General features: G+C 43.0%; 1 protein-coding gene across 2 annotated transcripts in view; it reads left to right on the forward strand.

Moving 5' to 3' along the window:
- The first annotated feature begins 21 nt into the window (after positions 1-21).
- The window catches only part of ITGB5 (integrin subunit beta 5), a 78,246-nt gene continuing 62,182 nt past the window's right edge, over positions 22-16,085 (forward strand). The window contains exon 1 of one of the 2 annotated variants that reach the window (XM_083408079.1): positions 22-88. Coding sequence is in view for 1 of the 2 variants with exons in the window: in XM_083408078.1 (XP_083264204.1) it covers positions 2,274-2,361 (88 nt within the window). In the remaining variant the exon portion in view is untranslated. Of the gene's footprint in view, positions 89-1,371; positions 2,362-16,085 lie in introns of those variants that run through there. The other variant, XM_083408078.1, reaches the window with a different exon arrangement.

A 16,085-nucleotide genomic window follows, 5' to 3' on the forward strand; every position in this document is an offset into this window, starting at 1 on the left:
ATTTACTAATGCAGTAATGTGTTAGCTTGTTCATGAAGGGGCCTACAAAGCGTTCCGGGCCTACAAAGTGAGTAGCCTTGCCTTTGATGTAAGTACTTAACAGTCTGATCCTTAAAATAGTGGACAGAGACAGGCTGATACTGTGTTTACCTAACCCTGGCAGATAGTTTACTTAAAAATATACACCCAGGGTATTAGTAGGAAAGTGTACTTGGAAGATAATACACAGGTTACCTTTACTCCAGGGCATTACCTTAGAATTGCACACCACAAATCAATACCTTACAGTCCAATAGACTTGTAGAAGTTTTATCAGAAGAAAGTTTCAGTGAGTTCAGTGAGGGTTTTTCCAAGTCACCGGGCATGGCAGGGCCTTGTTAATGGTGCCCTCAGGGCAGCACTTTGGGGTAGAGGTCCAGGGTTCACTCAGCAAAATGGGTAGGAGTGCCTTCAAAAGCAGCAAGTCTGGCTTACCACATTTTGAGATAACTGAAAAGTAATGCAGCATACATTCTCATCATGGGCATAGCCAGGAGTTTTGTTAGGGTGGGCAGGCCTTTTGTTGGGTGGGGGGCAGAATCTCAGTTTGCTATGTATTTTTTTTTATTGGTATTGATTGATTGATTTTTTAATTATTGGTATTTATTGAGGGGGGGGACGCGGGTGGCACTGTGGTTAAACCACAGAGCCTAGGGCTTGCTGATTAGAAGGTTGGCAGTTCGAATCCCCACGATGGGGTGAGCTCCCGTTGCTCGGTCCCAGCTCCTGCCAACCTAGCAGTTCGAAAGCATGTCAAAGTGCAAGTAGATAAATAGGTACTGTTCCGGCGGGAACGTAAACGGCGTTTCCGTGCACTGCTCTGGTTCGCCAGAAGCAGCTTAGTCATGCTGGCTGCATGACCCAGAAACTCCCTTGGCCAGTAAAGCGAGATGAGCACCACATCCCCAGAGTCGTCTGCGACTGGACCTAACAGTCAGGGGTCCCTTTACCTTTTATTGATTGGGGGGGCAGCTGCCCCTCCCTGGCTACATCCATAATTACCATGTAACTGGAGGGCAATTAAATTAAGTACTGGAGCTGCGTACTGACCAAACGTAATTAAAGCACACGCAGGCACTGAATCCTGGGAGTTGTAGTTTAAGTGTGCTGGGAATTATAGCTCTGAGTTTCCAGGATTCTTGAGGGGGGCGGGGAGAGAGACACGTACTTTACATGTATGGTGTGTATACAGCCTGAGTCGCAATTTTATTCAAGTAATAAGTATGCATATAGGGTTGCCATTTAAGGCTGTGGCAATCTAGAACAAGTATGAATAAATAAATGAATGAATGAATGATAGATAGATGATAGATAGATAGATAGATAGATAGCCCAGTAGCACCTTAGAGACCAACAAAGTTTGTTCTGGGTATGAGCTTAGTTGGTCTCTAAGATGCTACTGGACAATTTTTTAATTTATTTCGACTGCGTCAGACCAACACGGCTACCTACCTGAATCTAGAACAAGTTTATTATGCACTCGCTTACTTTTGACCTGGAATCCATAGATCCATTTAGCTTATTTTTTTTAAAAAGCCTTTAGTTTAGATTAGGAACTTAATGTTGTGATCGGAGGCGGGGAGGTGCATCCTGATCGGGCTACAGAGAGTTAAAAATCCCCGGGTGCCTATTGGGCAGGCTGGGCGGAGATTTGCCATTCAGATCCTGTAGGAAGTAAGTTGCTGAGTCTTGGAAAGAGAGTAAAAAGAGAGAGTTCCAGTAAAGGAAGGGGGGGAAAGGAGACGCGGAGAGAGAGAGAGGGGCGCATAAACCACTAGTCAGAAATTCAGATGCAAAAGCAGGCGGAGATGTTGAAGAGGCTGCTAAGGCAGGGCCTGGGAGAACTCGGCGGATGAGGAGTCGCGCAACTTTTCGAGTCCCGGGAGAAGTGCGCGGCGGCGGAGGCGGCGCGGGCGCAACAAGCGAGCATTGCGCGAGATGGAGCCTGCTGTGGAGGTGTAAGGAAGGAGGCAGTGTCTTCTCTCCCCCATTTCTCTCCACACACGCGCGCGCGCACCCCTTTATCTTTTGCCTTGGTTGCTCCGGACGAGGCAGGAATGCCCAGGATCGCGCCTCTTCCCTTGGCGGAGCCGACCGGTGCCTGCAGCCGCTCTAGCGGTGGCCTTTGCTGAAGGAGCGCCGCCGCCGCCGCTCTCTCCCCTTCTCCCGGCGCAGCTGCACAAAAGACTTTCGAAGAGCCTTTTTATTTTCCCTCTTCTCCAGCTGCGGTCGTCATGTCCCGGCGGAGGGGGCTCCTGCCTTACCCCGCCGCCGCCGCCGCCGCCTGCGTATGCATCTTCTCCCTCTTCAACACTGTTAGAGGTTAGTGGATGGCTTCAGAACCAGAATTATAATCGAGAGGAATGGTATTTTGAAAATAAAACTGCTTCGGAAGGTGTTTGGGTATAAGGGAATATGTGAAGCTGCGTTTTAGCCCCCATCCCCCAGCAACAGGGTTTTAAAGCTTGGCATACCGAATGGGAGACAAACTAATGGAATTAGTTGTTGAATATTTAAGACAGGTGTGCACGAACTCCAAAAGTGACTGAGGAAGAAAGTTAAGTCGGTGGGGCTACACTTTTTAATATATTTTTAAAATAATCCTGTGACTTATTCCACATTGTTGATGATTTGAATTACCCACACTGCCCTTCTGCACAAGATTCCTAGGGTGTGAAAACAGCACATATAAAGACTTTGCATAAATATTAAAACAAAACAGAAAGCATGTGGTGGGGGGAAGGAAGTTGTGGATAATCATTCTGGACCATTGGTGGGGATCCTGTGGCCCTCCTGCTCCCATTAGCTTAGCTTAGCCAATGGTTTGGCATTATGGGAGTTGTACTTTGACAATTTCTGGTGGGCCAGAGGCTCTCCATCTGACCCCTGTTCTATACAATAGAGAAAAGTAGTTATCAATAAGTCATCTTGAGCTCTTGAAGGTTGTAGTACAAAATGTAAAAGGTGTAATGATGTACTTGAATCAGACTTAATTGCAGCCTATCCTATGCTTGCTTGTTCAGAAGAGCTGATGTTTGTTGTTTTGGAGAGGCATTTGGGAGTGGAAACGAGTGAGTGACTAAGCATCAGGTTTGCCAAGTATCTTGGGCAACCACTTGCCAAAAGTAAAGGCAGGAGAAACAGAAGCCAAAGATGGTTGGTAGTGCTGCATTAAGAATGCAGGTGCCAAGTTTTCACAGTGAGGCATGGGTAGGCCCCTCGAGTGAATTTGCAAAAGGAAAACTTCACATATACAGTATATATACTGTGTATAATCATAGGCTATGCATGAAGACTTCCCTCACAGAAAACATCTTGTTTTCATGCACACTATAATGCATCCTTTACAAAGAAAGACCACTTGAGAAAAGCAGCCACCAAAGATGGGTCATGTTTATCTTGCTGCACAAGAGAGGCTTCTGTGGTGAGTTTTTCCATCAGAGCCAAGCTGTAGAAGTGTTTATCGTGCTAGAGCTGGCTGTCACATAAGGTCTTTTATAAAAAAAATAAGAACTGGCTTCATATAAGCATGTTCACTTCCTATGTTATTTACTGAAATTGTGTTTTAAAAAATGTATAGGGGAAAGGGGTTTTGGAATGACCAGAGAAGCAGAGACTTGTAATATGTCAGTGGCTTGACAGGAGTTGGGCAGCTCTCTGTAGCTGGCCCACAAAATGTGTGTATCAACAGTGTTTGGATGTTGGTTTCTCAAGCAAGCCAGGGTTGGAATTATGCCCTGGAATTATCTTGTTGTATGCTACCTCCCACTGCATGTTTCACTTAGAAATGGCCGTACACCTTTAATACCGCTGCATGAATGGCAGATTATTCCTGCTCAGATTGACTGCTCGTGCCCAGATGTTGTGCAGAAAAGATCCTGTAGGCTGCTGCTGTCCCAATATCACATGCCTCTGGCTTGTGAGTATTGAATGGCTGAATGTGTGCTAGTGCACGGCCAGTGAAGTTGTAGAGATGCCACCCTCTCTCTGGTCTGCCGTCCCAGATCAGCTACTGAGCAAGCTGAGATCTGATGTTTCATCTCTCATTTTGAAAAATAGGTGTACATCGTTTAGCACTTCAAAAACAAGTAGATGTAATGCATGAGTTTTTAATACTTACTTTGCACCCCTGTCAAAATTGTATCCCTCCCTCACACACGCCCAACATACATATGTCCCTCTCACAAACCACACACAGGCATATTTATTCCCTTCACACACACCCCAAACATACATACATCTCCCCACTCTCTCAGCCCAAATGCATATCCCTCTTCCTTTGCGATTACACATACAGTGGAACCTTGGGTTGCGAACATGATCCATGCGGGAGGCACGTTCGCAACCTGTAGCGTTCGCAACCTGCAGCGCCACGTCTGCACACGCACGGGTTGTGATTCGGCGCTTCTGCGCTCAAAGCATAATTAAGCACTTAAGCGCAAGCGCCGAAACCCAGAAGTACCGTATTTTTTGCACCATAACACTCACTTTTTACCTCCTAGAAAGTAAGGGGAAATGTCTGTGCGTGTTATGGAGGGAATGCCTACGGGTGGCATGCCTACGGATTTTCCTCCTCTGAAAACTACATGCGTGTTATGGTCGGGTGCGTGTTATAGAACGAAAAATACGGTAACCTGTTCCAGTACTTCCGGGTTCAGCGCGGTGCACAACCCAAAATCGCATAACCTGAAGCGTCTGTAACCCGAGGTACCACTGTACACATAGGCCATATTTTCATGCATAACCTTTCTCAGATAAAACATACATATGTTCTCCCCTCACCCCTTCTCACACAAAGACCAACAGAATAAGGGATGACTTCGGGACAACTTTAGATATGTCAGTGCCTGTTCTCTTGGCAAATGTCTGTCAAAGAGCTGTGTTGGGACCATTGTTGTTGAACTGGTTTGTAAATGAACTGTACTGAAATATGACAGGATTTTTAATTTATTTTTTGGTAGAATAAAAACATATTCTCTTGTATGCTAGTATCATTACCAAGTCTTTATCAGGGCCTCATAGAGGTCTGCCCTTTCAGATAAGGGATCCTCAACTCTCCCTTATGCTTTCCTCTTTGTCTGGCATTCCCAGAAGATAGTTGTGAAGAAAGAGAGAGCTGGGGGAATTTGAAAGATGTCCATAGAAAAACTCGCCAGTAGTAGCCTCTCATAGTGAGCATGCAAATAATGGCCAATGGGAAACATTCTGATCTTTTAGAATTTCAAAATGCTTGGAAGTTTATTCTATAGAGTCTGTATCCTTGGATAATTTATTCCCATTGACTGTCTCAGTTTTGCCTACTATATATATTATTTCTGCTTGCAAACTGGCATGTCTCCTCTTTCTTGGCTCGGATGTTTTTAGGGTTAGCAAATAAGCACCTATAAATTATGGGCCTTTCTAAATGTCTTGTGGAATGTGTGTACTTCCCCCTACTTCCTTTACTGTTCTAATTGCAATATTTGTAAAACCTCTATTTGGCTTTTGTTATGAGGTTTAAGAATATTGAGAAGTGGCAAATCCCTTGCCAAATTTCTCCCTTAAAAAAATATGTAGAATCTGGTGCTGGAGTTGTTTGAGACTCCTGTTTTTACTTTGCCATTTGGCAGGGGAGGGGGGAATTCAAGTAGTTTGAGTCAAAGCATTGCACACCTTACTGTTGGCTCCAGTTGTCAATTCTCTGCACCATTGTTCTTTGTTAAATGAGTGCCGCAGCTTGTTGATATCTAGTGTATTTTATTCTATAATAACATTTTAGGAAGCTCCCTAAAAGCCTAGATAAATTTTTTTGTGTGCTTTTCCACCTGACAGTGTATTTGTCAGTGGCTACTTCCAGATCAATTGGTCTTTTGTAAGATACAAATAGAATTTGAAATCGACTTTCCACATGTTTGTGAGCTTTGCTGTTTTTTGCTTGCTTGCTTTGTTTTCTGTGTTTATAAAGTAAGCAAACCATCGGCTTGGGATATTTCAATATCTTTTTATTTATTTAAAAATAGATACGTGGATAAGTATACAGTGGTACCTCGGGTTACATACGCTTCAGGTTACAGACTCCGCTAACCCAGAAATAGTATACCTCGGGTTAAGAACTTTGCTTCAGGATGAGAACAGAAATCGTGCTGTGGTGGCGCGGTGGCAGCAGGAGGCCCCATTGGCTAAAGTGGTGCTTCAGGTTAAGAACAGTTTCAGGTTAAGAACAGACCTCCAGAACGAATTAAGTTCTTAACCCGAGGTACCACTGTATTAGGTGTGGGGAGGGCAAAGTCTGAGGCTTCTTTCTCATTCTGAAAGACAGTAAATCTCTTGACTACCAGATACTGGGGACTCACAACAGGGGAGGGGCCTTAAAACTTTTCTTGTGTACCTCTCTGAATAATTTGGTTGGCTACAGTTTGTAGTACTGATGGCGAATTTCTGGCTCACCAGCCTGCCATCAGCCCAAACACAACCAAGTATTGGGTGTGGTAGGACTTGCATTCCACAATCCTAGTCTTATAGACAGATGTTGAGGTAGATGGGATCGGAACGTCCTTGATAACTGTGTGTAAAACAAGCTTGTGTTTTAAGAGCTGAGTGAGTTTCCACCAGATAAATTGGACAGTTACTGTCATTCCTTTGTCCTTTGTCTAGCAAATGCTGGACCTTTATTATATTTCGTTAAAGCTTCCACCCGTGGTAGATACTAGTGTACCTGAGGTTTAATTGTGGGTAATACAGATACCTTGTATTCACAAAGTCTGCTGTTGTGACCTTAACAACAATTAAATAAATCTTGCCCTTCTCAAAATAACTTTGACTGAAAATAAACAAACTGTGGTTTCCTCCACCCACCCCCCACACCTCAAGTTTATCCTTGGGATGTCTGTGTACAGGAAATCTTTAAATATCCCAACACATTTTTATCATCGCTTTTAAAGGAATTGGAACTTTGCCTGTATATATTAGGCGGTCAAGGAAATAATATCCTCTTGGAACCATTTACTTTTCTCTTACTGCAGTTGAGAATAGCATGCAGTCGATTTAGATCGAGGGTCATCTAACCCCCATTTCCAAGGCCTTAGAAATGGCGGTGAAGAGGTGCTTGGATAAGACCTGAATTGACACAGTTCTCTCTGTAGATCATACAAGGCCGGCTGTGGCTTTGCCATCAGATGCCTTGCCAGTCGTATTGCAATTGTTCCAACAACCCACGTTTACAAAGCTGTTGTTGTTGTTTAGTCGTTTAGTCGTGTCCGACTCTTCGTGACCCCATGGACCAGAGCACGCCAGGCACTCCTGTCTTCCACTGCCTCCCGCAGTTTGGTCAAACTCATTCTGGTAGCTTCGAGAACACTATCCAACCATCTCGTCCTCTGTCATCCCCTTTTCCTTGTGCCCTCCATCTTTCCCAACATCAGGGTCTTTTCCTGGGAGTCTTCTCTTCTCATGAGGTGGCCAAAGTATTGGAGCCTCAGCTTCACGATCTGTCCTTCCAGTGAGCACTCAGGGCTGATTTCCTTAAGAATGGATAGGTTTGATCTTCTTGCAGTCCATGGGACTCTCAAGAGTCTCCTCCAGCACCATAATTCAAAAGCATCAATTCTTCGGCTACCAACATGCATATTTACAGTGTATGCTCTGGTTGCCCTTTTGATTTCTTCCTGCAGTTACATTCCTGGATGATTCCCCAAAATGGTGGTTTAGACCTCACCACTTGGGGTGCAAAATAAAGTACTTTGATTAGAGGAGGGCAAGGTAGATTACAACCAGTCAGTACCAGTGCCTTTTAACTATTCTCTCAGCCAGGTGGGGTCTCCTTTGTTACGAGAGGATCCCATTTGTTGGACTATTGGAGGACTCGGTCTCAGTGACCCAGACCTATGGATTGGACGAATTTCATAAGTCTTTCAATGGAATCCCCCTCCCCTCTCTCTTTCTCATTCTTATATTCGCTCTGTTGAGCCTAGGCTGGCCTACATTTCATAGTAGCAATTTTGTGGCTCACAAAGCATATGTAGCCAAAGGCTGGAAAAACAATTATTATTTACGGCATATTTGCCGCATGAAAAGAACTCTGTGACTGGCGTGCAGGACAACAATAGTAGAGCAGTGTCAAGGTTTGCTTTTATTGCACTTTCCCTCTGCAATCAATATAGGTGTTGTTGTTGTTGTTGTTCTGAGATAGTTATTCAATGTTTCCCCCCCCCCCCCTGGAAAGGGTGGCTTATATATGGAAAGGTGTATATACCGTATTTTTTGCTCTATAAGACTCACTTTTCCCCTCCTAAAAATTAAGGGGAAATGTGTGTGTGTCTTATGGAGCGAATGCAGGCTGCGCAGCTATCCCAGAAGCCAGAACAGCAAGAGGGATTGCTGCTTTCAATGCGCAGCGATCCCTCTTGCTGTTCTGGCTTCTGAGATTCAGAATATTTTTTTTCTTGTTTTCCTCCTCCAAGAACTAGGTGCGTCTTGTGGTCTGGTGCGTCTTATAGAGCGAAAAATACGGTATATGAAAAAGAGCCTGTTGAGTCAGGGCAGAGGTCCATCTAGTCCAGAATTTATCTCTCACAGTACCCAACCCAATACCCACGGGGAGCAAATGCAGGTTCTGCTTGTGAAACAGCACTCTGCCCACTTATGGTTCTCAGCAACTGGTATTCAGAGACATAATGCCTAAAAAAAAATCAAAAAAAAATCTAGCATTTTTTTTTCTATTAAGGAGGGAATCCTGTAGGATACACTCCTCAGAAGCCAGTGTGGTGTAGTGGTTAAGAGCGGTAGACTCGTAATCTGGTGAACCGGGTTCATGTCTGCTCCTCCACATCAGCTGCTGGGTGACCTTGGGCTAGTCACATTTCTTTGAAGTCTCTCAGCTTCACTCACCTCACAGAGTGTTTGTTGTGGGGGAGGAAGGGAAAGGAGAATACTAGCTGCTTTGAGCCTTCTTAGGGTAGTGACAAAGCGTGATATCAAACCCAAACTCCTCCTCCTCAGTTCTTAGCCTGCAAATATGCCTGATGGTCACTGATGCTATAGTCCATTGATTCCTGTACTGTCAGGTTTCAGAGAGTGCTTTCCCTCTCAAACCAAATAAAGTTATAAATTGGCTAAACTTTGTGTATATATGGAGCCATTGACTACTGTAAACTGCTTTGCCTGTGCATGGAAGCTGATTTGGCAGATATTGAATAATACATCACTTGTCTACCTGGAGGCCTAGGGCTAAATTCAAGTAAGTCCACTGATTCCAGTTGTTCTACTCTTTAGTATGACTTAGCTAGATGCAACCCATATACTGGATCTTACTAGTTCCAGCTCTTGTTTACAATGGAACAAGCTAAAGATTGTGGTTAAATATTTGAACATGTGTGTGGACAATGTTAATTTGAGTAAAGGCTTATAGCTTGATAATGTTCATGTTTACTCAGATATAAGCTCCTTTAAGTTCAGTGAGACTTACTCCCAAGTAAATATTTGTAGGATGGTAGCCCTGGTCCTGGAATATGTTTTCACTGCCTGTTTCTGTTGTCAATAACTGCACAATGGTGAGATGAAGAGCCTGGACTAGATTTAGGTTAGGACATAGATTTTTATCCCATCTTTCTGAGGGTTTAACCTCACATGGTGGTTTACGCCCTCAAGCCAAATAACAAACAGCCATATTCTAGGGAGAGAATATAGCATAAGGTTTATTATTATTATTATTATTATTTTGTTTACAAAGGTATTCGCAATGTCTCTTTTTTCAAGTTACATTTTCTACAGGTCAGTTTCATTTGTTGAGACATTAGGGTTACATTAGGAAGAAAATGGGGGAAGAGGTGGAGGGGGCCATGGTGGGTGGGGTCGGGAGGCGATGTTTCTATTTTACTTAATGTATGTGTGGGGTTGTGGGGCTGGAAGCATGACTAACAGCCCTTCCCTCTGCTGCTGATGTTGAGTTATCAGCTCTGTGTAAAAGAATTCGCTCATTCCAGGGAACTGCCATTTAAACAGTAGGGATGCTCTTATGCTGCTTCTGAAAGGCACTTTAAAATAGCACCACTTTAGAAAATGCATCTGCATTAGCACACCATGTTCTCTTCATAGTTCCCTCCCCCTAATATTATTCTGGGCTTTTTAAAAGGAGGAGTGCAACAGAGTGGCTTTTAGTTCTTTATTCATTTATTTCCTTCTGTGTTGTTTACAGTTTAACAAGCCACATTAACAAGATTATTTTATGTACTGCCAAGCCGCCTGTGGCAAATGACTATAAAACAATATAGGGCTTCTCAATGTTTGTATTCATTATATGGCGAGTCAATAACCTTCCAGATATTGCTGTAGCAGAGCGTGTGAATCCAGGACAAGAATTTCCACTAATTCAGTAATAAATCAAGGAAGATGCTAGTTCATATTGCTTATCACAGCGTGGTCTATTCAAGGCATAGCGTAAACTGGAATGCTGCTGCAAACCTGACATTTCAGTTGTGTTCTTAAGAACATCATTTGCATGTTTGTTCCATGAACATGGTGTTTGAAGAGCCTGGGAAGCATTGTGTATAGGGTGACAGAACCACCCCTCTTCAAGTCAACTGGACAACATAGGGAAACGCAGCCCAGTGTTTTGACAAGGGATGGATGCCTTATCTGGGGAGCACCACAACACTAGGGCATCTCTTTATCCCCTGACTGAAAATGCCACAGGTTTTTTTTTGCTAGGCCCCAAAGCCTGTGTCTGATTAAATTCAGATCTTTGGAAAACTGAATCTGGGCCACCTGCCTCCTTCTGAAGCATTAAGTTTCATATAGTGAAAAGAATAGGGTGTCACTTCTGGACTTTGGGGAATTCTCAGTTCTTGAGTTGGAATGATGTATGCAGCCACCGCCCAAGTTTTTAAGTTTTCACATATCAGCACACATTGCAAGAAATCTACCAAGGAAGCTGTTACGAAGGGAAGCTTGAAATCTTCCACTACAGAATTGGAATATGTTCATTCTGTGTTTGCCATGTAGTTCAGTTCTTTCTCTTTTGAAGCTACGATTGCTTGCAACGAGAAATCGCGGGGGGAAACTGACCGGTGCTTTTGTTCACTCGGTAGGACTGTGCATATTGTCATTGAATTGATCCCTCAGTGTGGAAAAAAGAAATCACAATGGTTTTAGAATCTAGCCTTGGGTCAGGCTCTTTTTAGATTTCAGTGTCAATTCAATGTCATCAGCTGTGTTCATTTAATTAGATATTGACCCTATTAATATCTGGGCACAGAAAAATTGACACATCAGTATTATTGATAGCTTTGCCTTGTCTATAAATATTATCACATCATAACAGAATAGTTCTCTTCCCTTCGCTTTCACATGTGCAATTTTTAAGACAAATTCAAGGAGGAGAGTGGCTACTATGCTTTGCGTCAACAGTTGGAGGCAGCAATTCATGCTTCTGAATACCAGTGGTTGGAAACAGGAGAGTGCTCTTGTGCTCCTGTTTTGCTTGCTGGTTTCCTATAGGCATCTGGTTGGCGCCTCTGAGAACAGGATGCTGACCTAGATGAGCCATTGGCCTGATCCAGCAGGATCTTCTTATAAGAGTGTAAGCCTGCAGGCAATATCTGTTTGATTTGTTGTGCTTTGTACTTTGCCTTGGTGTTGAACATAGCCTGGAGATTATTATAGAGATGAAAACTTGCAGCTCAATCTAGTAGCCAATTAATTACCAAAGAACTACCATAGCAATGTGGTCCTTAACCAGAATGGAAGTACTGAGTTTTCAGCCACTTCAGTTTAATTGCTGGCTATAAATCACCCTGAATTTTTAAGTGCAGTTGTTTAATTGGCTGCATGTCAGGACTCTGCAGTTTAGAAATGAGATTCATCAAGAAAGATATGTATCAAAGATGTATAAAACAGTGAACACCAGTCCACTGGTCTAAAACCTAGCGTAATTATCAATAGAGTAAATGGCAGCATTTTTGAAATGAGACATAATAATATTATAATTTATTATTGATATCCTGCCCATATGGCTGGGTTTCCCCAGCCACTCTGGGCGGCTCCCAACAGAATTAAAAGCATAATAAAGCACCAAACATTAAAAACCTCCCTGTTAATTTCACTGTTTAAAGATGCTGTCATGGGATGCAGTCCTGCTCCCTTTGTTTTTTGGAGAGCAGGGAACAGAGGTGATATCAGCAAGATGCTTTCCTTCCTTGCCATGGCACATCTGTGCTGGGAGCGCAGTTCTGCCAAGTGTGTTGAAACACATCCATGATGAGATCATCATAGAATTGGCATACCCAGCTTAGATGTAGGCAGACATTGGTGGAGGAAGCTGTGCTTTTGTCATATGAGGAGCCACAAATGCAGAAAGGAGGTTTTTATACCCTTGGCCAGTAATTCAGAAAGTGCTCCAAATTCATGGAGAGAGGTCTCTGCTATCAGCTGTTGCCTTGGTTTTTCTGTAAAAGCAATGCTCCTTGTGAGACTGATAGACTGAGATATTAAATAACGCTCCACCCCCTCAGTCGGTACATTATGAGACCCTTAATCTCAGGGTTGTGGGGTTGAGACTCGAATTGGGCAAAAAGATCCCTACGTTGCAAAGAGTGGAACTAGATGATCCTCATGGTCCCTGCCAACACCACAATTCTATTATTCTCTTTTTCTCTCTGTGTGTGTATGTATGTGGCTTGTCTGATTATGGGGGGGGGTGTATTATTTCTGCGCATATACACACTGACTTTTGTGTTTTATTGGCTATTGTCCAGGATAAACAAACTGCCCTGCATAACATGGATATCCGGTGGAAATTATTATATTAATACTTTAAAAGAATAAATAGGTCACAGCGATGAAATGAGATAGTTATGTAACCTGCATGTGTGTTCAGACACATAATTAAATGCCATGTTATTAAAAGGTCAAGTTCAGATCAGTGCAGTTTACTCAGTTCAACCAGATTCCATTCAGATCTTAAATAGTCCTAAAATGAGGGATGCCTGTGATTCCCCTTTTTAAAAGCAAGTCAATTGACTGCCACAAGTTCTCGTATTCCAGAGAATAACCTAGACATATTTTATTTAAATAGAGTTCCATAATTTTTCCAGACAAACTTTTGCCCACAGTTAGATTTCTAAAATTCCATTGAGTATGCGCAGCCACAGAAAAATACTGTAATTCACACAGCACTTTCAGTGTGCTAACTCACCAATGTTTTTACCACACTGCAAGCAGGGTGGGGAAAATTCAAAGCATCTGGTTGCCATGTGCCTAGAAAGTTTGTGCTAGTGCTTAGGAATTTGAAATATTTGCTAGAAAGGTTCCTAGGATTTTTCTTCTCTCAAATACTGGCCTGTTGCTTACAGTGTAAGATGCATCTTTTCACCTGTCAGGGCTCCTGTACCTGTCTCTTAACATCTGTGCAACTAGCAGAAATAAACACTTTCCCTTATCATCCCATCTCCATGCCATGAATGGGAAAGTTATGGCTGTTGACTTTTCGGCTCTCATGTTGCTGTTTAAAGGAGCCCTGCTATAAAAATTCTGGGTACTGGTGGTAGATAGGAATATCACTTTGTCAGAGGATTCTTGTCCAAATACATAGGAAGGTAATACAGTGGTACGTCGGGTTACATACGCTTCAGGTTACAGACTCCGCTAACCCAGAAATAGTACCTCGGGTTAAGAACTTTGCTTCAGAATGAGAATAGAAATTGTGCTCTGGCGGTGCGGCAGCAGCAAGAGGCCCCATTAGCTAAAGTGGTGCTTCAGGTTAAGAACAGTTTCAGGTTAAGAACAGACCTCCTGAACGAATTAAGTACTTAACCCGAGGTACCACGTGTAGAGATGACTCTGCACGTGGACATCACCAGATGGGCAGCATCGAAATCAGATTGATTATATTCTCTGCAGCCAAAGATGGAAAAGCTCTATACAGTCAGCAAAAACAAGACCTGGAGATGACTGTGGCTCAGATCATCAGCTTCTTATAGCAAAATTCAAGCTTAAACTGAAGAAAGTAGGAAAAACCACTGGGCCAGTAAGATACAATCTAAATCAAATCCCTTATGAATACACAGTGGAAGTGAGGAACAGTTTTAAGGATTTAGATTCGGTGGACAGAGTGCCTGAAGAACTATGGATGGAGGCTCGCAACATTATACAGGAGGCAGCAACGAAAACCATCCCAATGAAAAGGAAATGCAAGAAAGCAAAGTGGCTGTCCAATGAGGCCTTACAAATAGCGGGGGAGAGAAGGCAAGCAAAATGCGAGGGAGATAGAGAAAGATACAGGAAATTGAATGCAGATTTCCAAAAAAATAGCAAGGAGAGACAAGAAGGCCTTCTTAAATGAGCAATGCAAAGAAATAGAGGAAAACAACAGAATGGGAAGAACCAGAGATCTGTTCAAGAAAATTGGAGATATGAAAGGAACATTTCGTTCAAAGATTACCATAATAAAGGACAAAAGTGGTAAGGACCTAACAGAAGCAGAAGACATCAAGAAGAGGTGGCAAGAATACACAGAGGAATTATACTAGAAAGATATGGATGTCTCGTACACCCCAGGTAGTGTGGTTGCTGACCTTGAGCCAGACATCCTGGAGAGTGAAGTCAAATGGGCCTTAGAAAGCACTGCAAATAACAAGGCCAGTGGAAGTGATGGTATTCCAGCTGAACTATTTAAAATTTTAAAAGATGATGCTGTTAAGGTGCTACACTCAATATGCCAGCAAGTTTGGAAAACTCAGCAGTGGCCAGAGGATTGGAGAAGATCAGTCTACATCCCAATCCCAAAGAAGGGCAGTGCCAAAGAATGCTCCAACTACCGCACAATTGCACTCATTTCACACGCTAGCAAGGTTATGCTTAAAATTCTACAAGGAAGACTCAAGCAGTATGTGGACCGAGAACTCCCAGAAGTGCAAGCTGGATTTAGAAGAGGCAGAGGAACCAGAGACCAAATTGCAAACATGCGCTGGATTATGGAGAAAGGTAGAGAGTTCTAGAAAGACATCTACTTCTGCTTCATTGACTATGCAAAAGCCTTTGACTGTGTCGACCACAGCAAACTATGGCAAGTTCTTAAAGAAATGGGAGTGCCTGATCACCTCATCTGTCTCCTGAGAAATCTCTATGTGGGTCAAGAAGCTACAGTTAGAACTGGATATGGAACAACTGATTGGTTCAAAATTGGGAAAGGAGTACGACAAGGCTGTATTTTGTCTCCCTGTTTATTTAACTTATATGCAGAATTCATCATGCGAAAGGCTGGGCTGGATGAATCCCAAACCGGAATTAAGATTGCTGGAAGAAATATCAACAACCTCAGATATGCAGATGACACAACCTTGATGACAGAAAGGGAGGAGGAATTAAAGAAGGGCACAAGGAGAAGGGGACGACAGAGGAAGAGATGGTTGGATAGCGTCTTTGAAGCTACAAACATGAGTATGACCAAACTGCGGGAGGCAGTGGAAGACAGAAGTGCCTGGCGTGCTCTGGTCCATGGGGTCACGAAGAGTCGGACACGACTAAACGACTAAACAAAAACAACCACTGTATTTGGGCTGAAAAAGACACACCCCTAAACTTTGAGGCTTCAGTGCAGTGGAATACTTTGGTGCTCAGACTTATCTCAAAGTGCTCGGTGTGGCATTTACCATAACCCTCATTTTAAAATAACCCTTATTTTATTTATTAAGTTTATATCCCATCCTTCTTCCCAAAGGCCCCCAGAGTGGCAAGTCTTAGCTCCAAGCATTGAAAATGTTAAGTCGTTCAAATGCTGACTGACTGCCTATAGAAACATTAATTCCTAGCACTAAAAACAACCTAACATAGCATGTTTTTAGCTAAATATGGGAGTTTTTGATAACTTGCTAGACAAGGGCGGTTTATTTAACCTTTTCTAAGTAGAAAACGAGCAACTACCTCATTTTTATAAAGCAACAAATGCAGGCTTTTTTTGGGGGGGGGGGGAGCAAAGTCATCACACATCAAGAGAAAGATATTCCTAAAGGGTTGTCTCTAATAAAGTCATACTTAGAGTACACTCACTGAAATCTTTATAGTTAAATTAGTCA

The sequence above is a fragment of the Podarcis tiliguerta genome (assembly GCF_965153285.1).
Source record: "Podarcis tiliguerta genome assembly, chromosome: 1".
Classification (NCBI taxonomy): Eukaryota; Metazoa; Chordata; class Lepidosauria; order Squamata; family Lacertidae; genus Podarcis; species Podarcis tiliguerta.